Raw genomic sequence first — 24,333 nt, 5'->3', positions numbered from 1 at the left:
TGTGTTAGTGGAGTAGCAATTCAGTTGGAGTCGATGTGCTTTGGGATCTCTTTTCTTTGCATCAAATTAATCAATATCTTGCATCTTTTTTCTTCAAAAAAGACCATTCAGATATTTCATGTCCCACATAAAAATAGCATTGTCCCTTTTGTTGGATCGACGTCCAATAAATCAAAGGAGCATCAGAATTCACAAGCTCCAAACCCATAATATACATCCAAACTAATCTAACAGACAACAAAATAATCCAAAGCTTACAAATTTTTGATTGTTTACACGAGCAATTCATGCATTGATGGAATTCTCAGACTTTGCACTATGTGGCTTCAGTTATTTTTACATCGTCGTATCAACATCTCGAGGGGTATCATAGCGGTAGCATTTGCATCAGTGTAAGCTGCATGTGGACCAGGTGCACGAATTCATGCAATGTTAGGATTGAATTTGAAGGATCAGATGGACTTCAACGCTCGTAGCCTCCATATATTCTGCATCATTTTTGTTCATAATGAAAGAATGACTAGAACCCACGGATGAGGAGGGATCAAAGACAAAAGCTCAACGTACAATTGGTTCATTGTCAGAATCATCCTTTGCATCTGTCAACTTGGGTGATTCAATTTCCTCCTTTGATGACTCATGTAATTCTTCTGCTTTCACTTCCTCTTCTGATTGGGAGGCCAGTGTCACTTCCTCATCTTGAGGACCATCTAATATTGATAAGATAAAAAGGTAATCAAAACTGGCAATAATAGGTACTGAAGCAGAAGAACTAGGTGTACCTGATTTTGCATCATCATACTCTGACTGATCGATGCGCAAGTCCTTGAGCTCATCGTTACTGGAAGGACTAAGATCTAAATTATTGTTGCTCACTGACACTAGTTTGCTGTTTTCCTCGACCCTCTTTATTGTAGAACCCTTTTTCTTTGCTTTAGAGGAAGACCTGTCAATTTCTCTATTCGGTAAATTAGGTGTTTAATTTCATAAGCAAAACAGCAAAAGCACAAAGCAAATATATTTCACAAACCTTTTCCTGCTCTCCCCAATAGTTCACTATAATGTTCTCATGCCTCTAAGTTCTAAAAGAAGGTAATGCATTATATGATCATCATTATCACCAATCATCAAATTCTATTTGTTCCAATTACTTGGACCTGGCTATGAATCTTATAGTTCCATTGAGCTATACGAAAAGTATCACTAGAAATATTCAAACACATGAAAATTGTTGTTTATTATTCCCTTTAATGGACTCAAGTTTTCTAAATGAATTGAATTGTATGGAGGAGAAATCCATTAAACTAGACGCTCTGTTCTCATTGTGGAAAAAAAAAAAAAAAAAGTGGAATTCTGATTCTCTCTTCCTTTTTTTTTTCTCCTAGTAGCCATTTCAGCATCAAGAAGTTATACCAGCAGCAACGCAGTCTTGACTTCTCTACCAATTTATGAGTACAATGCAGTTAACACAAATATGAGACTAAGAAAACTCACAGATTTTTAGACACCAATACAGGTAGGGATTTTGGTTGCTGCCAACAAAAGGAACTAGTAATTCATTAGAACTATCATACTTTGAAGGTAACAGACGTTCAAGCAAACAAAAGAGTACAGCAAGATTACAACCTTTCCAGCTGAAAGAGTATTATTGATGATTTCCCAATTCTCTTTGCTTAAAAGAAGAACCTCCACATCTCCATCATCATAAAGAATCTAAGGCAACGAAATAACAGGACACAAGATAGGTAAGTTCAGAAAACAGGTAACTATTCAAGATAGGTAAAAAAGGTAGTAAGATCAAGGCACATGAATTTCGACTAGAGAGCCGTCACTTTTTGCATGGTATAATGTTGTTAGGAAGAAAAAAAATATATCAACATTTTTGTCAAACATTGCTTATATGTTGTCTAAAACAGCAGGGTTACAGTTGCTCATATGTGCTCGGAATGGATAACTCTATTTGTAAGCCATCAGTAAACTAATTGCAGCCAAATCCTTCAAATCAGTGTTTTTTGAAACCAGAACTGGCTCTCAAACAATTAAGGGAAAAAATCAAAGGGCGTCCCTATTTTATCAAATCATTAAAAGGACGCCCAATTTTAATTTTTTATCCAAAGGGTACCCACCCCTGTAAAATGACACGAATACCCTCTGACATATTGTATGCTTTTGGCACGTGCACTCCCACCTATATTCCTACCTAAATTGGATCATATTATAGCAACTATAAAACCGTAACTGATACAACTATACAACATCTGAGTTGTAGCAGCTACGAAACTATAGCTACTACAACTACAAATTCAACTTTAAGAAGCCATAACTTTTGATTCGGGTTGAATCACTGGACGCACAATATATCAAATCAAAACTCGTTTAGAGATCTTCGATTTGATATATTGTACGTGTTCAATCCGAGTTAAAAATTATGACATCTTAAAGTTTACCCAGCATACACGTAGCAACTACGAAACCGTAGTTGCTACAACTACAAGCTCAACTTTAAAAGGTTATAACTGTTTCGGATTGAACCACGAAACGCACAATATATCAAATCGTAACTCGTTCAGAGATCTTTGATTTGATACATTGTGTCCCATGGTTCAACCCAAGTCAAAATTTATGATCTCTCAAAATTTACCCAACATACACATTGTAGCAGCTACAAAAACGTAGCTACTACAACTGTGGCAATTCAATTGTAACAATTATGAAAACAAAGTTGCTACAACTACAAGTTCAACTTTAAGAGGTTATAACTTTTTATTCGGGTTGAACCACAGGATGCACAATATATCAAATCGAAACTCGTTTAGAGATCTTCGATTTGATATATTGTGTCTCATGATTCAATCCGAGTCAAAAGTTATGACCTCTCAAAATTTACCTAGTATACACGTTGTAGCAGCTACGGTTTATAACTATAAGTTATAACTTTTAACTTGGGTTGAATCACGAAACAAACAATATATCAAATCGAAGCTCGTTCAGAGATCTTTGATTTGATATTTTGTGCACCCCATGGTTCAACCTAAGTCAAACAATTATGACTTCTCAAAGTTTACTAGCATACATGTTGTAACAGCTACAAAATCATAGCTACTACAACTATGTAGTAGCTACGAAATCGTAGTTGCTACAACTGTATGACAGCTACGAAACTGTAACTGCTACAACGTGATTCGATTTAGACGGGAATATAGGAGGAAGTGTGCGTGTCAGAAGCATGTAGTGTGTCAGAGGGTATTTGTGTCATTTTAAAGGGGGTGCAGCGCCATTTTGATAAAAAATCAAAATGGGACACTCCTTTGACTTCGATAAAAAAAGTACTCTTTTGACTTTTGCCCAACAATTAACTAGGGAACAAAAGAGGCGGAGACTAATCCAGTTTGTTGAAGGTTGAGAAGTAGAAGAGATTCAGTCGAAGTAAATTTTTAGTGGTTTCAACTGACAAAAAAAAAACCATGGCTAAGGGGATGATAAATTAATTTGATATAGCTCTAAATGCAGATTTTCCTACCCAATCATTAACTTGAAAAGAAATAATAATATCATTCTTAAGCTTAATTATAATGACTAAATCATAGACTAGGTAATCGTGACTAGTAGAGCTATGAAAATGTGGTGCATAAATCAGTTGCATGTTGACCATAACCTGCTAATTTATTCCTGGCACTTAGCAATCATTCTTGGGAATGTAAATACAACCATCGACTAAAAAGCAACCAATGATCAAACACTTCAGCAAGCCAGAAAACAAACCTAAAGAGAACTAACAGTGTAAGATGAGTTTTTACCGTATGCTTCTTGTTTCCTGGATCATAGGAATGCACAACACCTTGATAGAACCTGGAAATAGCAGCATCACTTTTCTAATGACACAAACTACTTGTGTTTCAACAGCTAAACTTTTAAGAGTAATAAAGGCTGGGTGTTAACACATTTAAGAAAACGACAATTGTCTAAAATAAAAAATTTCATAGAAAGGTACCAATTAAAAAGGCTCATAAGCAACAAATTCTTACCGTTTATCCAATGGCCACCAGATCCTTATTCTGGAACCAACTAATTCTGATTCACTGGATTGATCTACTAGTGACGTACACTGAAGGCATATGTGATTCATTAACATCAAGAACTTTCATACCCAAAAGAACATGAAAAAAACTAGCAAATGTATTGAGAATAACTCTATATTATTACTTTATCAATGATGAGGAAGGATAAAACACAACAATTTGGGGGATACACATTGTGTAAGATGTTCAAGCATGATGCAGATTAGGCAGACAGAAACAAGCGAGGCAAAAGAACCTAACTATAGGCAAACAACCCTAGAGAAGTACTGGATATTTTACCTTCCCTGCATCTTTGTATTCACATATATTCATAAATTAATCAGACGGGAATAATCATTTGCCTATAAACTATGGATTCAGATTTTTTCATGCTCAAATTTCCTATTTGTTTTTGGTTGGTCTTCACTTTAAATCCCAAAGTTGTTGGCATTTAACCTATCCTGTCTTTTGGTACTTAAGAATCAAATAGCCCAATTTCGATATTCTATCAGCATTTAAGAAATTCAGAAACTGATTTCCCAACTGATAGAGAGGAGACAGACATTCTAGTTGAATCATTCTAGTTTAATAAGGATTAATGTCAAAGAAGCATTGCCAATCAGAGTCAAGGAGATGAGTTAAAATCGTTTCCAAATAAGAGTGACACCACAAATGAGATGGTAGAGAGGAGACAGACATTCAGAATTTGTGTTTTCTTTAGTAATCATGCTTTGGGATTTGTTGTTCTATTATTCCTCTTCAATTCTAGTGGTAAATTAGCTCAGTATCTCCATAAATAGCATGCAAACAATTTATATACCAATCTAAAAACATATTTCTTTTGTTTATCAAGTTGCAAGTGCATTTGTTTATACTTTATAGTACATTACCAACCATCAGTCATGTTAGATTTGCAAGGCATTTTACTTGTCAAAATGATGACCATTGAACAAGATATGCAATACAGTAAGGACTTCAAATGATCCCACTAAAACTGAGGACCTATTATAGCATCAAGCATATGCCAATGAGAGAAATGTGATAGAATCATCAAGCATATGTCAATAAGAGAAATGTAATAGAATCACAAAGCTAACCCTGGTAAGCGATAAAAATAATAAAAGAACAGCCACGCCATATAATGGTTATATTATCAAATCAAGATACCTTTTCTAACCGAGCAATGCTTCTTCTTTTACGCTTTTTAGTTGAACTAGTTCTAGATTGATAATCTTTCTTTTTGTTGTCTTCTCCTAATGTTAATTTCTGTAATATTCAAATGGAGATTAGCAAATTTAAAACACACACACACACACAATTAATATGATTGCAAAGAACATTTTGTTTTTACCTCTGAAGAGCTATCCACATCTTTCTCAATATGCAATGCATCAGAAACTTTTCTTCCTTTCATGGATGAGATGTCAGTTGCATAAGTGATGAGCAGATCAGTTTCAGTTTCAGTCCTGTCATCCTCAAACAAACTCTGTTCTAACAAGGACTGTATTGGAGATCTCTTTGTGTTTCCCTTCCGACCCTTTGATGAATTCAACCTATTCGTGGAAATTGATCTTTTGCGTTTTGGTGTTGGTGCAAGCACCTCAAACCCAATGGCATCACGTTGTCTTTTACTCAGAGATGATATTTCCTTCTCAGTATTGACTTTACCATTTTGCTTTCCACTTCTGCAATTGTGATCTGAAACTATTGCTTCCCTGTCTTGAGTTTGTTTAAAACTCTCCAAATTTATTTCTCTCACCACACCCAACACGTCAAATTCACTATTAATAGTTTCCAGATTAGTAAATATGTCCTTTTTCTTTTTTTTCTTCTTCTTGACTCCTTGATTTCTGAGAATTTCCATCATCTTCCCAAGAGGAACTTCATTGTCATCTCCATTCTCCTCCACAACCATTCCATCCTCTACAACAAGTGAGTCACCCTAAAATGTCAAAAAGAAAGTTGTGGTCAGAATATAAGAAACTAAATGGTTTCACATGTATTAAATTTACATTTCCAATAATCTTCTTAGGTTCTGTATGTAGATACCATTTTTTTATTCTTCAGTCTAAGAGCCTCAAAATGGGCCAAGACACTATCGCTATTCAACCACGTCCATTTGTTGTCATCCTAAAAATGGAACAAAACAAAGTCAAGTCAATAGAGAAACTCAGACATAGGTTTAGAAATAAATTAATAAAAACATAAAGCACTTGCACCAAAACTACAATTGGCTAAGCACTTATGTGAAAAGTGGCTGTGAACATAGGACTTTCTACTTTGATTTCATCTTGGCTGATCTATATATTTATATCCTTAATATACAGAATCTAATTCAAGTTGTATATACATATATTAATAATTAGCTTGATTTTGGCTCTAATTTGACCCAAATTGAACCAAGATTGAACCAACACACCACATAATCTTATTCTTCCACTAGGGATATAATTAGCTCTTAGTTGACGCTAATTAGGTTCAGATTTAATCTAAATGCACTATATTAAACTCAAAATTAGGTCAGCTAGAAGTAAACTGTGACGACCCAAGTAGAGTAATGACAGGCAAAACACAGAAACATTATAATTCCCTGATATCAAAACCAGCACCAGAACTAAAATTTCAGACCTTTAAAGTAGCATGTTACTGAAGATAGTATCCTTCACAACTACCAATTTCAACATGTCATGCTTCATTATGAAACATCATATAGTCATAAGTACTATAATGATATCGATCCGATTTTGAATTACTGCACTTTTCCTGAATTTTTTTTTATAATGAACATGATTTCGGAAAACATTTATAATAGAAAAGCAGTTTAATTTCTCACTGGAATGACATGTCTGCCACTAAATTTGGTCCCATAACATAAGTTCAACTAGATATTTGTTTTAACACTTTCCATCATATATTAATTTGTCTTTCCCCTCTCCATGGAAAGAAAACAATTCTACTTAAACTGTTTGGAAGTGATGAACCTGTGCACTCGGACATGTTGAGCAGGATGGCATGAGGTTAAGTAGACACAGATAGTAATGCAGTTATAGAGATAAAAATAACAAGATATTTCCAAATAATCATGGAAACTCAAGGGAAAAAAATGAATGGAGTAAACTTGATCCTTTGAAAGTACAAAGACTGTTTAATCAAGAATGACTCACCGTCATGCTATAGTTATTGCTACAGTCAACAGCTCTGTATAACATATTTGGCAATGGAATTACATCAAACCCTGAGACCTGAACCTCGTCAGGCACTAGTCTCTTTAAAATTGAGAGTCCCAGATAGCATATAGCGTATAGAGCCTGCTTGTCCCCAGCAAAATGCAAAGCTCAGTTAGTTAACAAAATGTAAGAGACGCTCCAAAACACAATGAACATTGGATAAAAAAAAAAGAAACATGATTAAGCAACAACAAGAAGAGGATTAAGCAACAATTCAATGGAGCTGAAGTTTGTAGAAGTCTGGGAAGAAGAAATCACTTACATTTGACTTTGTTTCATCAACTACATCTTTGGCATTTTTAATACTGTGAAAGATGGAGAGGATTGTGTAATAGCTCTCCTTTCTCTCGATTGGAAAAGCACCAGATTGTTTACCATCATCACCATGCAACAACAAGGAAAGAAGTAAATGCAACCGCCTGAAAGCAAGAGCATATTAGCATAATCAAAAAAGTTTGTAAAAAACATATGAGTAAAATGAATGAATTTGTTATTGAAATGTGATATAGCAACATAATCATCTCTATTTCTTCCTAATGTAGAACAAAAGGCAGCCTCAAAAAAATAAATGCAAAGTCATACGATTAGTAATATCTTACTCAAGGTCGGAACATGTAAGTATATAGATTCATCAGGTATGCAACAGAATCAAGGAAAAAACATTCAAATTCAAAAGGAAAGAGCATACCAGTATATGTGCTCAAATGCCTGAACATTCAAGCACTCATCAATATTTGGACAAGAAGGGTCATGTGCAAGAGCATGGACCGTGTAGGCAAGAATATATTCAGGGTAAGCTGGTGCGGAACTCAAGTCAGATTGTGTAGACAGTTGTCGCATTTTAACTTGCCGACACATGTGTACAAGTTCAAGTAGACTCTGTTTACACTGCCAGAATACAATATAAATTTCTTGTTAGGTAAAATAACTATGTTCCAAACAGATAAAAAATAATATACCACGCCAAAATTAAACAAAACACCAACCTCTTCATATTCAGGGCAGTGACAATCATTAAAGTTAAGCAAGAAGGCACAAGCATACTTTGCATCCAATAACCGTTCCTTGATATACTGATGTACTTTGTTTAAGAATGATTTTTTAGATTCAGCATAAGCATCCTAAATTGAAATAAAAGAGTACAATCATAATTCGATGGAAGTTTCATTAAAAACATGTCAAGAGCTGGCAATTACCTGAGAAATTCTTAGAGTCCAATAAAACAAACTAGTAGTTATCTTTTGGTCCCAATATCTTGATAACCGAAGAACAGCTTTTGCAGAAGCAAGCCTCATATGAGCTTTATCAACATTGCTACAAGAAGATACCATTTAGCCAACATAGTGTCCAGGAAAAAAAACTCAAAAGTATATCCTAAATGAAATAAATATTCAGCACTTTGACCGTATTTCCTCTGAGATTTCCCCATAAGAAAATATTTTCTGAAGAATTTCCAGAAGCTTTTCAATTCCTGGTCTCATATGAGCATCTTTGGCTGGTATGTAGCTTTTTACCAATGTTTTGATACCAAACATCTGCATGACAGATATAATGTATGAATTGTTCAAGAGTTTTATGCTGACTGTGAATTGTTTTCCAGTAATCCAGTACTATAGTTCAGCACTGACCTTTGTCAAACACAGTTCAGATATTTCACTCCATTCAGTATTAACAAAAGAAACCTCATCAGACTTCTGCAAAAAGGGAAATCACAAACATTAGAATCATCAAGAAATAAGAGGCCATAGAGGCCTATACAAAATTTTACTGAAAGGCATACATTACTGTTATGCAATATTTTACTGGTAATAAACTCAGTAATTTCATCCTCTCTTGTTTCAAAAATTGGCATAGCAGTCTGTGCAATGCATCCAAGTGATTGCAAAATAGATGGCAAATGTGATTTCTCCTCCAAAATATCCACAAGCCTCTGATATATCAATTAGAAAGTTTCTTCAGTCTAGCTATCACCACAAAGAAAGTTTTACCACAATTAAATCAACAGAAACCTTGTAAAGAACAGAGAGTGACTTGAGACCATCATCTTTAGTTATTGCTGCTAGGGCCTGTACAGAATATTTAGCCTGCTTCCTGGTGCCCTCTAGACACAACCTTTCTAAAAGAAGTTCAACTGAACTGCAATTATGATAAAAAAGCATAAAATTTATGTAAACATATATCCACAGCTTTAACAAGAAAACCAGTTGATCATAAAGGGAAAAAAAAAATCAAGTGTGTAATTGTAGTTTCATAGCAAATGGGCATCTGGTTTTTTACCTTGAAGCCATTGTCAGTTGTTCGCGAATAGTCCCACCGGCCTTTGCCAGAACATGGGCAATACCTTCCTTAACCAAGTCATTGTCCTCTTTCAGAAGAAGAAGAAGATCTTCTTCACACCCAGCTAAAAGTAAGGGAGAGTAACCTGAAATGACCTGTAATATGCATATTTATAATTTGAAATAAAGGATCGATAGTTTCAGGAGGTAAAGATTAAAGACTAATAAAGAGTCTAAAGTTGAAAGTGAAAAAGCAAAATAACTACCATAAATTCAGATGTACTTTATTTGGAGAAAAAATTGTACTGCAAAGACCACATTTCCAATATGTAGCCAATTGACATAAAGAGCAAAGTCAGAAGTCAAAATTATAACTTCATTTTTCCATACTCAGTTCCAACCAAACAAAATTGAAAATCCAATAACTAATATAACATCTGTTGCATTCTATTAATGTAGATTTTGTAGTTCCATAAACATCAAATGCATAAATACTTAAACTCATATTAACTGTATGGTACAATTTACACATGTAAAATTACAATTCAAACTCGTATTAATTGTATTGTACAATCTATACATGTAAAATTACAATTTACAGCATCTGCATATGTATGTACCGTAAGCAGATTCATGGATGAAGAAATAAGTTTTGTATTTCCAGCAGAATGTTGAGCAGCAGCTTCTGACAGTGTCTCTTTGACAAACTCTTTGTTGAAGAGTATGTACGAACACTTCAAAGTAAGTGTATCCATAAAATCATAAAGTGGATGCTTCTCACCAAGGATTTTAAGCAACTCATCCTGCACAAATACACAAAGAGATTCAATTATGGACCACATTAAGCAGACTCCAAATAGAAATCATGGAATTTTTTGAAAATATATTCAAATAAATTATGAAGCAACATGCAACTCTGACCTTTTCATCATTTTAGCTGTTGAATAATGTCAGTTAAAAAGCTTACCACTAAAGAAAGAGACAATTTGGAAGAAAAATAAAAGAATGTGCAGGTAACTACCCGGCGTGACCATGATTCGTACAAACTAGTGGATGGATCAAGTAGTATTGTTAAAATTTTCCAAATATTAACATCTTTCAACTGATTAAGAAACTGAAAATTCTCCTCAGCATTCATAGGGTCATTGAACAACCGAGACATGCTCTTGAAGCAAACAAAAATTCTTTTGTGAAGTTCAGATGCATCTTCCTGCATTTTAAGATCCATTTGTGATAACAACATAAATCAACCAATCACCACTATAACCATCCATATGTGCAAACCTGATATGTCTGTCTAAGAGACAGATACTTCTGCATTTCATGCTGTAACCTGCAATCCAAGAGGAAATCACCTGAAAATCAGTGGAGAATATATCACAAACTAGATACTTCCTAGCTGCACAGAGAAAAAAACCCTAAGTATTATATCAGAACTACAGACCTTTGCTTTTGCAAAAGAATCTGCTCAATGGCTTTAATCTCGAATTTATCAAATACTGAAAAAACTGACACCCAATGTTTCACCCTATTTTTGATTGATAACTCAGGTGGAAACAAAGATCCACAAAGGAGAAGTTCAACCGCTTCCAACCTGCAAATTGTTGCTTAAAATCAAGACCAAGTGTCTTTAAGAATAATACTTACCCTAATCCCTCAATCAACTAAATAGAAAGGCAAATACTGTCTTCTACAATCAAAATATACTAGTTCAATCAAGGACCAATAGGGCTACCAGGCAGCAATTCCTTTTTATAGTGATCAGTTTTTTGTGTTGGTACCATAAAGTATAGGCAGTACATGTAAATACAATTTTTTAACCATTTTTTTTTATTGTTTGTACATACTGATACAACTCTATGTAATATATAGCAGTGTAATGGATCACCGAGATGGATATTGGAGCAGAATTAAAAATCTTGTTTCAGTATCCTGCTTCAGCAAATTAAGACAGTGTTTCATCGACCTAAAATCATGACAACAAGAGCAATGAAGCTGTTGGGTGACGAATAATTTTTATTTAGAACGTAAAGAAAAAACCTCTTTTAGTGTTTCAACCTAAAATAGTGATTGATCTTCGTACATAATCACCCAGAAGATGGTTGCCCTCCTGGTTGATTATGAATTCATAATAATAAGAGCCATTACTATGTTTCACTTCATCCAGTATTCTGAGTAAATGCTTAGCAACCTTTGAAATAGGTGATTTTAGTGGCATTGTTGGTGGTTCTCCGTGACTATATTAATAGTACCAAGACCAGAAAACCCCAAGAAACAAATGATGCACCTATGGCATATCAAATAAACCAACTAAAAGAGTCAACCCTTCAAGAGAATGATATCCTGTATGATTGTTGGTCTTGGGTAAGACTGTATGAGTATGATTGTTGGTTCTGACCCACATGAAATATGCCAATCAGTAGTGAAAAAATTGAATCCATGTAAAATTTGAGTCAATCAAATCCATACAAATTTTCAAATGTAATGCAACACGTGAAAAAAAAAAATTGTATGTATCTGACAAACAAAAAATTCACAAACTAAACTATGGATCATAAACTATTGAATCCAGCAAACTGGTTTCAAAATTTTCTTGGTCCTGCTGATGCCAATTTAGCAACTTTCCGGATCAATGTCCGCACATATTTGTCTTGAAGTATATTGCCCAACCTAAGAGCAATTAGACCAGCCCAAAGGTAAAAATAGGGAGTCTGATAGTGGTCAATTCATGCATAACTCATACAAGCTTCCAATAAATATAAATTTTCTCAGGGATAAATTGTTCTTATATGATACAAATCAAGAATGATTCAAAATTGTTGAGGTAGGTATTTTGGTAGCAGCCTAAATGGTTTTGAGCAATCACATTTAATGTACCAAGACCGTGAAATCATGAAGCAAATGATATATGTAAGATCAGTAGAACTAATTAAAGAGAATTCCTACACTTCAGGAGTATGAGATCAGGTGAAAATCTTTCCTTTAACAGATTATATTTTTTATTTTTCTGAGATTGTATTCATTAACTAAAACACCATTTATGTTTTTAGGAAAAGAAGCATCATTTTTTATAATGACAAAATAGTTGAAAAATAACTGAAATGGAGATACCTACTATCAGTTTGAAATCACACAGTTAAAAATTATACTACAATTGCTGCATATCAAGGAGCAAGGATAATAACAAAATACGATATAATGGAATGATATACATAGGCATGATATTGAATAAAGATGATCAAGTATTTGTGTCAAATAGAAAAAAAAAAAAAAGAGGAAAATGACCAAAACTTTAAGGTTCCAAAAAGGTTTGACTATGAACTCCTATTTATTGCAGTTTGAGAACATGCCAGCCTGATTGTGAGCAACCTTGTGCAGAAAGTCTAATCATGCATGCGCAGATGATTAATAGACAGGAAGAAACCATAGCAACTTCCATGTGAAATAAAGGACACTCTCGGAGTTTGAAACTATTTCTGTTCTACTTGCCTAAAATCTGGGTCATACAAACATTTCAATATCTTCCCTGGTATCCATTTGCAATCATCCAAATTTGTTGAACCATCAGAGCTCTTCAAGCAATACAATTGATGTAGATCAACAAGCCTCTCCATTGTATACTTCTTTACAGTCAACTAAGGGATGATTACAAAACAAGAGTTCAAATCAGAAAATCAGCATTAAAAATCAGTAAATAAGTATTAAAAGAAATGGAATACAAACAGATTTATCTCGCAGACGCTCAGCCACAAAACTAGCTATCTCCATTGGAATTACTTTGAAAGAATGACAAGCCACATCATAAACTGCAGCAACAACTTTTTTTCGAACTTTCTCATCATAATCCAACACTCTGTCAGAAAGTGCTTCTAGAAAAAATAGCCATCATATTTCAATACCATCAAATGTTAGCAAAACATTAAGTTAGATGATTAAAAATGATTAACTACTGCCTGCATACTTATAATCAGAGGAGCCTCAGGACGTTCAGGATTAGTAACCAGGCAATTCTTCAAATGATCAATGACAGATAGACGGACTTCAACTACTCTGTCAGTCAATCTCTTTAGGAATTCATCAAAGACTGACTGAAAAGCTTCAGATACAGGTACCTCAGGTAAAGAAAATAATTTCCCCAAGAGCTGAACTGCTTTAAGTCGAATGTCTAGCTTATCTGTCTACAAATTTCAAAGTTGAAGTACCATAATCACTAGTGAAAGATTCATCTCAAGATTCAACTACAACTCTCTATTTGATTTTAAAGAGGTAAACTAAGATATACCATATCATATATATCAACAACCTAAAGGCACATAGCCTCACAGTATAGTGCAAGGCGAATGTGATGATGTACAATATGACTACCTATTTATCTTAATGGTCACCCAAAAAAACATCCTTTGAGTAACTTGAAGTGGAACTAGGAGCATACAGTCGAGGTTATGAAACTTACCAACAATTCGCCAGTTATGTAAGGAATTATTCTTGCAAGAATTTGTGGTGCGCACTGGTACAAGTCATATATAACTTCATGATGATCAATTGAATAATTTAAATAACTACCATCGCCTGACAGTGAAGATACAAGAAACTGCTTTATGAATGGTTCAAGTTTTCCTGCACAACGTTCTATAACATTCATAGCAAGCCTCCGTGCAGCCATAGAGGAACCCTAGGACAATAAAGAAAGAAAAAAAAATCAAGATGAGAAAATACTGGCATGTAAAAGCAAATGGAAAATGAATTCAAACAAAAGAAAAAAAAAATATGAGTAAAATAACTAGGCTTACATTTACTTTACAGCCCAACACTGAAAGCAGGATTAAAATAAGATTTTCCTGTAATTCCTCACTCTCATCTAGAATAAGGATCATGATAGTTTGCATTGACGTAAAGATGTTTTGGGGATGATCGTCACTGCATATTGAAGTCACCATAATTCAAGGACACTATAAAGACAAATGCTTAGCTCTTCTACTGATTACAAGACAGTGAAAATGATACAAAAATCTCAAAGCATATACCATTACAATGCAAATGAAAAGTGCTTCAAAGCAAATATTAGTGTAAGCGCAAACAAAGATAAATTGAACTAGTATAAGACAATAAGTGAGCACTACGTAGAAAATAGATATATCACTACAGCCATGCACTAAGAATAATTTAAGGTGAAATTTTAGTGAAGCTCACCATCTTGTGATGCACTCAGCCTTTGATGCTTCTTATCAGCTTTAAAAATTAGGAAACATTTGTGGAAATAGAAAACTTGCTGTGCTACTCTGCTTTAATATTTAAAGACAATTTTAGCAATGAAAGGAATTGATCTTTAATAAAGAAATAAAAGCCTAATCTACAAAGGAAAAAAAACATTACTAGTTCCATTAATTTTAGCAAGGATGCCAGGTTTGTTGGTCATTAGTCCCTCTTTCATTGACACCAATGAGAATATTTTCTTCAAAAATAGCATAAACATCTTCCTTATATTGTTTTCTCTTGTTTCATAGACCGGCATAAACTAACAATATAAAATCCAATTCATTGCAAACTAAATTTAGATAGGCCTTTAAATCTATTACATCATTGCGACATAAACAGATAAACTCTCTAGTCTCTATTGTGTTTCAAAAAGTTTTGCATTGATGATGGATCTATCAACTATTTTTTTAAGATCTTTATTGAGTCACATCATAATATCGCTGTCCCATATGCACTCCACATAGAGTAAACCACTGAGACACCAATATCATATGGAATCTTGACAACTTCCCTTATTGCAATTTAATAATGATTCTATTTCTACCATTTATTTGTGACATCATTTTTATTGTTTTAAACTAATGGTAATTTATAACTCCGCCCATGATGAAGCAGCCCATTGTTCGTCAACCTTTTATAGAAAATAAAATTGAACTTGATTTGATTGCAATGGGAAAATGATAGCAATGGCATTATCACCTGATGACTGAAACAAATGTTCTGAACATTTCCTGTATGAGATCATTACATTCAAGATCCAACATCACAACACATGACCTGTATTTGGCAACGGTCTCAAGGATAACAACCCTTCTCTCATAAGAAGGGCTGTCAATATCACCCAATCCAGCAAAGGTACCAACAATCAAATGAAATATATCCTGCATAAAAAAGCAATTATATATAGAGAGATTCGTGCAGTCCATACTCCAGATATTTTATGCTTTTTAATGCCTCGATGTAGCTTTCCTTACAGAAAAAAAATACAAACCCTTAGAACATCATCACTATATGGAGCGTCTGGTGCAGTTATTCTGGTGATTTCACAAACACAGGTTGCTACAAGAACTTTGACATCACGATCTTGATGCGTCAACAGGTCTTTTTGGGCAAATGCATTTACACAAGATTGCATTGAGTCTGAGACAGAAGGTGACGGTGACTGCTCTAACTCAGACAGACAATTTGCAGCTTGCTACAAAATCAATTAAAAGATAAGTTGCATAAAATAAACAATAGGCAACTCAATATCTTCCTCAACCATTGCAGTTAACACGGAAAAAATAAATAAATAAATAAAAAAATAAAATAAAAAATAGCTCCACCACACATCAACTATTCAAAATACATAGTATCATGTTATTGCTTATTTCTTCATTACCACTGCATGTCTACATTAAAGAGTGATAGTTCCAGCCACACTTTGTTATTTAAGGTATTTGAATGGTTATTGTCAGAAACTAAGGGAAGTTAAACCTGCCAAAATAAATGAACTAATGTCAGTAGTAGACGATATATCAACAAGAATCAACAATGCCATGAAGGTGAAGAAATAAATCACAAAAGCAGGATCTAGTTATGTGAGTTGGACAAAGAGGCAAATGCAAAGATGAGCCAATGACTATACATTAAGCCAATCCATACTTGAAACTCCTCCATCACTAGCTTATTTCAACACATTCATATTAGATATTTCCATATCCAATCATGAAACAAAATGTTGCTAAAGGAATTGAGTTCTTGTGGATTTGATTTTGCATTCAATTGGTTACAAACATAAGAAATCTGACCATTTGTGTTTATCCCAACTATTTGCAGTTGGCTACATGAATATTATAAGTCCATTGAACAAGATATTTTCATGTCAAATCATGGAACAAAAGATCGCTAATTCCTGTGAATCTGATTTTGCATTTAATTGGTTGCACACACAAGAAATTGGATCATCTATGGTATCCCAATTATTTGGGGCCAGCTACATGAAAATTACAATTCCATTGAGCTCTTTGCAATTGATACATCACTAGTAAGTAGTATTCAAATTAATTAATTTATGTCTGTGGTCTCCCTATGTCTCTTTCAGTTTCCCCTGTAATAGATTCAACTCTTTGGCAACTTATTGATAAGATAAAATTGTAATCCACTAACCAATTCAATTACCAAAGCTCAAAGTTTTTATTTATCTTTCCCTCATTTCAAGACCGTGGAAGGACTAAATGGAGGCAATATTTCTCTTATCACTATGTGCAAGAAAAATAATAATGGTCAAATAAATTTGTATTTCATACCATTCATTTTGTTGATTGATGATGAAGAACTTATCGAATAAAGTAACAGAAGGAAAATTCCTACAATTGGCAAGTTTAGCATTTTTGAGTTATTTCTTACAACTTACATCGTGTACATTTGGAGTTTGAATTGAATACTGATAAATGTGTAAAAGTGTATAGATGCTTGTCTAGTGTAGGCTATATTGTTCTTTACTGAGGATGAATTTCCAATGAAATGGAATAGATACTACATGGGTTACAAGTCAGGTGATCACAAGGCACTCCACCCTGCAAACTTAAAACCAATATAAAAGCTAGCAGACTGATTGAAGAAATCATAGGCTATCTCAAAGTCATATAGACATATCCAAGATTATGAATTAGAGATGATAGGGAGATATCTTGAACCTCAGGAAATCTTCCTCAGCACATAGTTGTATAAGATCATCTTTTGTGTCAATAAGCTCAAGTTCAAGCACAGATGAAATTTTCTAAGGAAGCGCAGATGGAGTCAACCTACTAGCATTTTAAATGACCCATATGATCTCAATTCTCAAAGATATCGTGTAAGACATCTGTAAAAAGATTGACTAGAAAATTGTGAGAGTTAAGTCTTATATGAGGTTGCAAACAAGAGAAGACTCGCAGCCTAAACAAAATTCCTTAGTTAAGCTAACTCGTGAAATTTTCACCTTCGGTGGTCTTGTTCACATGATTTAAGCTCCATACTTCAAATTTAATTCGGACAAAAAAGATTCCATCGGAAGTCAAGAAGAGTAGCCAAAGAACATCTTTTTCGCGACAATTTAAAACGCTCGACAAAAAATGCCTGCCAAGACAACATTTTTCTTAGCTAAAGCACGAAAATAATCAACACAATTCCACATGCGACTGCAGTCGAACCCTAATACTGACCTAGTGCAACTGCCCCATCCCAAAACGCTAAAAAAAACAGAGCCTGAAAGACACACAACCATGCAAAGACGAGCTTTTTCCGAGACCCGAGTTCAGATCACTAACCTTGAGTAGCTTAATTAGCGCGTCTTTGGACGCTGGAGGGCTCTCCAGTTTCGATCCCACCTCCTTGAGTTGCTGCTGCAGCTTCTGCGCCATTTCTGCCATCGGTCAGCGACGGAGCAGGGGTCGACCAGCTCGTCTCTCGTCGTCGTCCTCTTCCTCGTCGTCTAGGTCTTCCGCCCGCTGCCCCGTTCAAACCAACAAACGAGCAGGAGTCGAATGGATCGGGAAGGGGAGGAGGCAAAGCGGACGAAGGGGCGTGCAAATGAGGAGTGACTTCGAACGATCCTTCCGATCACCGGGACCCGTAGATCACGAGGATGTGATGCATCATAATCAACAGCAAACTTCTTATTCGACCACGTGTCGAAATATAGACGCTCAAAGTCGGGGCCTGTACTTTTGTTAGCCTCACGTGACGATCAGAAACGATGCTGTATGTCCTGTTACAGATTAACTAATTCGAACTCGCCGAATTTGGTGCGGGCTTGAGCCCGGAGGATGATATTATTCAGATCACTCCTTTTTTTATAAATAATTATATCGGCCTTGTTTGTACGCTGTATAAGTCTTTGTATGAAAATGACAAAATGTGCATTTTTGGATAAAAGAAAAAAAAAATCCAAATATTTTACAGAAAGAGTGGTAATCATATAATATTAGTAGTAACGTTACACTTAAATTTTTATTTTTTACTACAATTAATATAATGTATTCATAGTGGGTAAAACAACCGTTAACTTAATAATTCATTAGGTGGGATGGGTAATACATGCAGAGTAGGATTAAGACAAGAGAATATAACATGATTTGTGAGAGTAGAATTTAGGCCCCACACGTGATTAAATAAAGAGAAAATGTCATAATATGAACAAATTCATTTGTATACACGTGGCTAAGAGGAAGAAAACAGGAATTCCAGTTTTACTCGTCTAACGCTAGCTATGTTAAGGAAGTCCAGTTCTATATAGTAGAAAAAATAGCAAAAATTTTAGTGTATCACATCAAAATATGTAGAATTATATTAAAAATTTAATATTTCAAACTTTATATTATATCATACCAAAAAATATATATATAATATTATATCATACTAAATTTTTTTAATAAGATATTGATATACAATTTAATAATTTAGCATTCGTTTATCAATACTAAAATTAAATATAAACGTGTATAAAATTTATACATACTAAAATCGATCGAAATCTTAATACAGTATCTATACATCTTTTCTGTATGTCAAAATTATTGTTAGGTATGACATTTCAGTACCGGCAAACTTGTTTGGTGTGCCGGACAATAAATGGATCAAGATCTGCCTTGACCGCCACGGCCCGAGACGGTTTTGAAAAAATTGGTTTGAACACTTTTTCAGATATATATATACACACACAGTTACAGCTTTCAGCAGCAACAGTATGCTCTGCTTGTTAAAAGTTAAAACTAAAACAAAGGGAAAAAAAAAACATGTATCCTTTTTCGGAGAAAATGAACAGACAAACAAAGGTTAAAAAGGTTAATCGAAGGAACAACAAGACCAGTCCACAGATTTGTCTGTTGAAACAGAATATATTTTTGCTTTTTGCACTTCGTCCTCTTCAATGGGAAATTCTGCTTCAAAAGTGGCGACTTAGTCGTCTGCACCGAGTTGCTCAGTCAAACAGAATCCATCTTTTCCATTTCATCCTCTTCGATGATTGTTTTGGGCTTTGCAGCAATCGAATTCTGCTTTGAAAGTAGTGGTTTTGTCACTGCTGATGACTCTTTCGATCCCTGCAAGTTGAGGAAAGTGTAGAATGACATCCCACACAAAGCAACAACTGCTCCGCTGAGACTAACCATTCCAGGGTCGGAGTTGAAGAACACATATCCACCCAGCATGATTACGCAAGTCTTGAACTGACCAAGAACAACGTGAGAGATTGCAGATGTTGCACTGTGCAGTATAAATCAGATCCAAAAGAGTTGTTTTTAGTGATATGATGATTAAAGGCAGTAAAAGTTGCAGAAGACATTCTAATTATTCACTGTACAACAAAAATAATGATACTAAGCAGAAAATCTCAACTTTTACATGCCAACTTAAGTGACTGAAATCCTTTACTAGTCACTGATTAAGTGCTACGCCCTCTCTTCATTCTTTTAGGACAAGCTACACTGAAATCTCAAGCTATAGTGTAATCTCATTTATTTTTTTTCTTTCTCTAATGATGTTAAATCAATTGTGTTTTTAATTACACGGGAAGTATCAAATGCTTTATAAGCTTATAATTCAAACCTATTGTTCTATCACTGCTAACCTTCCACAAAATAGGAGAAATTCTAAATATTAATAAAACAATCATGTTGAACAGATGAAATATAACAACTCTACATTACAGAGTAGATCAAACATATGAGAATATCCCTTCGTGTCAAGTTGAAAACTTGATCACTTAGTGCAGCTAAGGAACAATTTAGTATATTCAAATTATAAACAATCATATTATAAGTTCCTAGAGACTTGCCGACTCACCCAAGTGCCAAAGCACCAGACCACTGGAGAAGAAACCCAAATAACGCTGATATGATGATGGTAGATGCATTGTTCCAAGTCCAGTTAAAGGATAATACACCTGGAGGATCTAGCAGCGGCATTAAAACCACAAAGAAGAATATGGTAATTGGGCTTGTCTTCCACATTAACCTGGTCAGATGGGAACTGATTTAGAAGCACTGTTAGAAGTGGTGAACAGATCAAGTTATATAATTTTTCCACATACGCGAGTGCAGTCCAGTTGCCTGTTTGTTGCAAATTTGACCATAGAATTTTATTTATAGCACTAGGCACAATCCATGCCAATGCAACACAAGCGCCAAAAAAATTAAATTGCAGATCAGTAACTGTTGCAACAGCCACACCGATTGATACAATAGTCAGTGTGATAACCTGGATTGGACAAAGAAAAAGAAGAGTTGGAGATTCTTTTGAAAATAATATGGTATCATTTATAGCTAAACCACATACAGTCCAACAAAATGAACTCATTTATAGTCCAGATGTCTCCAAATGTAATTAGCATGTACAGAAGAGAAACTTGGGTTGCATGCATATCCATAGGAAACTCTTTTTATCAGTAATCTCATCTTTCAGTCACAGTCAAAATTTTCTCCCATTTTCTTTAATAAGTGTTGAAATATCATTTATTTCCATAACTTATCAAGATTGGTTATAAGAGTGGATATGTATCTTACCTAGATTCTGCTGCATATAGAGACAATGCTAAGCTTAACTTGGTAAGGGTATAACAGCAAAAAAGCCACTGGAGCAAGTCCTAAATACAATCATATACAACTTCTATGACATATTCGTCGCTTCTAAATTTTTTCTGTTTATGCTAGACCGATTAATTGCAGTTAAATAAAATTCTAAAGGAAATCATAAGTAGAAACCTTTTGAAGCGTCACCCTCTTGCTAAGAATCATAAACTCAGCAAGAACAATTGTCGGGGTCACAGCTATCTTAGCCATTTGATAGAAACCCACACTGAAATAAGAATCAGATATCAATGGAAATGGTGGAAGCATTAGAATAAGAAATAGGATTACTTTGGAGTAAAGAATTAACACAATTCAAGTTATATTGTAGCACATGGATGGGAATCACCTATTATGTTGTAGGCTAACGTTAGCAAGTCCAGTGGCCATAGCCATCACTGCACCCAGGACAAATAAAGAAGAAAATGGTGTAGATTTAGAAGGCGGCGAAGCAGGCAACAGTGATAGTGCTTTGAAGATAGCCATGAGCAACCAAGAAGTTACATAGTGGATCAAAGATAGGGCGATTGGAAAATTGAATCCAACCTTGCCCATGACCTGTAAAATAAAGGATCATTGGTTTCTTCAGTAAAGACTCATATTGAAGGAATTTGCAATCCAGTGATTCCGAAGGAATGTGTGGACTTTGTTCCATACAGGAGTAGGGTTCATGAAGAATAGGAAGTGCCGAGTTTGCCTAAGAGAAATGAGAAACTCACCACTTTGTTGGCCATGATTATTCCAACAGCCACAATGAAATTGAAGGTCAATGCCACAAATGGACCACATAACTTTTGCTGCTGGCGCTTTGCACCTTCCGAAGTATGAATATCACTGTATAAAGTACCCCGTAGCTCCTCCAATGCTCGACCTGAAAGCCATAGGATTGAGAAAAAAATCAACAGAATGAAGCAATTTGGTGGTTTCTCCTACTCTGCTTGCTTTCCCCATTATCACCTGGAAAAGAATTATGTCTTTTGTCCAAAGGAAGCCTTACTGAGATAGAAGTTTAAACAAACTAATAATGCTGGGAGTTTAGCAATAGGAATTCAAGGTGATGTAAGAAGAGGGGAAAATGGAATTCCTACTCAGCAATCATACATTTTACTTTTCTCCTTAGGACATTCACTTTCATCCTTATCGATCTTGGTGATCGATATCATCATTATCAAGCTTTTAATCCCAACTATTTGAGGTTGATTAGGTGAATCATATCCCTCTATTGAACTCCATGAAAGGAAATATAGGTAGTATTCGTTTGATGCAGTTACTTATGGTCTCCCTATATTTTCTAAACCACCACCTTTAATTAATTTGATTTGCCCACATATAGGAGATATGATTTGCCTTTGAACATGTCATACCATCTTAATCTATTTTCTCCCAGTACTCATCTTCTATATTTAATTGCTTTTGGATAGTAACCCCTTTTTATCTTTTCTAATAGTTTCACAATGATGCAATTGATGAAATCTACAAAGATATTAAGATATCGTTGCAATTTCAAATATTTGCACAGGATCCAATACATAAAGTCTAAAATTCTATACCACCTGCTACCAGTTTTAATTAGGCATGAAAGAAAGCGTTAGTTTGACTAATACGCATTTTGACAAATAAGACCTAACTTTACAAGTCGATTCCCATCTATCCGGAAATTATGAGCAAAATAGTAATGACATCGAGGATTCAAGATCTACGTCAGGTAATTGCCTATTGGACAGGCTCTTGAGGAGAGTGCATCAGAATGAAATAAACACGTTCCCTTGTTTATCTACACTAAGAAAAGGCACCGACAAAGAAACAACCCTCTACCTTAAAAGCTAATCCATACTCCTTGGACAGATAACAAAATTCATCATTGTTAGGGCACAAAACCTCCGAAGCAAGAAAATAAATCAAAACCAAATCAACCAATAAAACAAGTTAAAACACTCAACGAATCAGTTTCCCCTAACTCACAGATGGAAAATTTTGAAACGAGAAAGAGAAACATACCTTGCTGCCCAGCGTCACTGTCTTTGCGCTTCATGAGCCTCCTCCCATCCTTGCCCAATATTGATTCCAACAGTCCCATTCCGATCTACCAGGCCAAAAAAGCATCAAGCCGACTCGTAAGATCCTATCTTTCCGCGAGGAGGCCGGCGATGCGCGCAGAGCATGGAGGAGCCTTGATTTTTAGGATCTGGCACCGCGATCGAAGGCGACGAAAGCAGTTGGAGGAGTGAGGAAGAGGGGACGTCGTACTCGATGATGTAACCTTCGAATTAGAAGAATTGATAAATATTCATTTTGTTCTTTTAAATTTAATGTTTTTTTTTCCAAAAAATAAAATGGCCGATATGCCTTTTAAAATATAAGATTTTTTTAAACTTTATTTGGCATGTTATGACACGCATATATCATATCATTTTTATTAAATAAATTAATAATTAGAGGTGAAATTTTTAATATTTTTATAGTTTAATCTTTAGAGATGTTTTGATGAAATTAATGACTTAAGAAGCAAAATGAAATTCACCACCATCTGTAATCGAGTGAGCAAGTTCTATTTCAACTTTTCATTTGCCAATTTTAGATATCAAATTTTGTTATTTTCATTAATCCTTTCTATCCTTGATGAATTTTGAGATTGTGTTAGATATATTGTTTTTCTATATTTACATCCCTAAATAACATTAAAAATATATTGCTTTCTTTTTTAATTATCATTTTGAGTTGTATCTCAATATAAGTAAAAATATTAAATATATTGCCAAAAAAAATTATTTATCTAATCCACATATTCAGTCGTCCAATTCAATCTACTTGCCTTCAAAACTTAGGACTTATCCAATCTCTCGTCTGCTTACCCATTTAACCAACCAAGCCGACCTATTTGTTCAATCCCACATATTCAGTCGTCCAATTCAAGCTCACTTGACCTATT

At 34.7% G+C, this 24,333-nt stretch overlaps 2 protein-coding genes across 3 annotated transcripts; both read right to left on the bottom strand.

The window, feature by feature from the left end:
* Positions 1 to 92: 92 nt before the first annotated feature.
* On the bottom strand, positions 93 to 18,405 carry LOC122041510 (sister chromatid cohesion protein PDS5 homolog A-A-like). The gene is made up of 32 exons (XM_042601217.1): positions 18,108 to 18,405; positions 15,809 to 16,012; positions 15,517 to 15,698; positions 14,352 to 14,478; positions 14,015 to 14,233; positions 13,523 to 13,739; positions 13,285 to 13,430; positions 13,051 to 13,196; positions 11,006 to 11,155; positions 10,846 to 10,894; positions 10,583 to 10,771; positions 10,182 to 10,364; positions 9,563 to 9,717; positions 9,295 to 9,421; positions 9,066 to 9,215; positions 8,914 to 8,979; positions 8,684 to 8,820; positions 8,482 to 8,599; positions 8,272 to 8,406; positions 7,974 to 8,173; positions 7,548 to 7,704; positions 7,223 to 7,366; positions 6,108 to 6,188; positions 5,410 to 6,000; positions 5,226 to 5,324; positions 4,026 to 4,105; positions 3,798 to 3,849; positions 1,627 to 1,713; positions 1,495 to 1,532; positions 783 to 946; positions 568 to 710; positions 93 to 488 (listed from the first exon to the last, which is right to left on the bottom strand). Exons 1-32 carry the CDS (start codon positions 18,207 to 18,209, stop codon positions 453 to 455), a joined length of 4,674 nt encoding a protein of 1,557 aa, XP_042457151.1. The 5' UTR covers positions 18,210 to 18,405; the 3' UTR covers positions 93 to 452.
* A 1,045-nt stretch (positions 18,406 to 19,450) lies between these two features.
* Positions 19,451 to 23,680, bottom strand: LOC122041511 (nucleotide-sugar uncharacterized transporter 2-like). 2 transcript variants are annotated; one of them, XM_042601219.1, is made up of 8 exons: positions 23,403 to 23,680; positions 22,124 to 22,275; positions 21,754 to 21,962; positions 21,540 to 21,633; positions 20,870 to 21,036; positions 20,623 to 20,793; positions 19,947 to 20,043; positions 19,451 to 19,880 (listed from the first exon to the last, which is right to left on the bottom strand). In XM_042601219.1, exons 1-8 carry the CDS (start codon positions 23,479 to 23,481, stop codon positions 19,764 to 19,766), a joined length of 1,086 nt encoding a protein of 361 aa, XP_042457153.1. In that variant the 5' UTR covers positions 23,482 to 23,680; the 3' UTR covers positions 19,451 to 19,763. The 2 variants fall into 2 exon arrangements, with proteins under 2 accessions (XP_042457153.1, XP_042457152.1); XM_042601218.1 differs by having other exon boundaries at positions 19,451 to 20,043.
* Positions 23,681 to 24,333: the final 653 nt, after the last annotated feature.

The sequence above is a fragment of the Zingiber officinale genome, chromosome 2A (genome assembly GCF_018446385.1).
Source record: "Zingiber officinale cultivar Zhangliang chromosome 2A, Zo_v1.1, whole genome shotgun sequence".
Classification (NCBI taxonomy): Eukaryota; Viridiplantae; Streptophyta; class Magnoliopsida; order Zingiberales; family Zingiberaceae; genus Zingiber; species Zingiber officinale.
This window is presented reverse-complemented; position numbering and strand designations above follow the sequence as displayed.

Excerpts from the sequence above, each read along its gene's own strand:
- LOC122041510 (XM_042601217.1), bottom strand. The coding sequence starts at position 18,209 with ATGGCAGAAATGGCGCAGAAGCTGCAGCAGCAACTCAAGGAGGTGGGA. Across the intron at positions 13,740-14,014 it reads ACATAACTGGCGAATTGTTG|ACAGATAAGCTAGACATTCG; the intron begins GTAAGTTTCATA and ends TGAAATTTGTAG. Across the intron at positions 8,407-8,481 it reads GGACTCTAAGAATTTCTCAG|GATGCTTATGCTGAATCTAA; the intron begins GTAATTGCCAGC and ends ATTTCAATTTAG.
- LOC122041511 (XM_042601218.1), bottom strand. The coding sequence starts at position 23,481 with ATGGGACTGTTGGAATCAATATTGGGCAAGGATGGGAGGAGGCTCATG. Across the intron at positions 21,963-22,123 it reads TAATCATGGCCAACAAAGTG|GTCATGGGCAAGGTTGGATT; the intron begins GTGAGTTTCTCA and ends TTTATTTTACAG. Across the intron at positions 21,634-21,753 it reads GTTAGCCTACAACATAATAG|TGTGGGTTTCTATCAAATGG; the intron begins GTGATTCCCATC and ends TTCTTATTTCAG.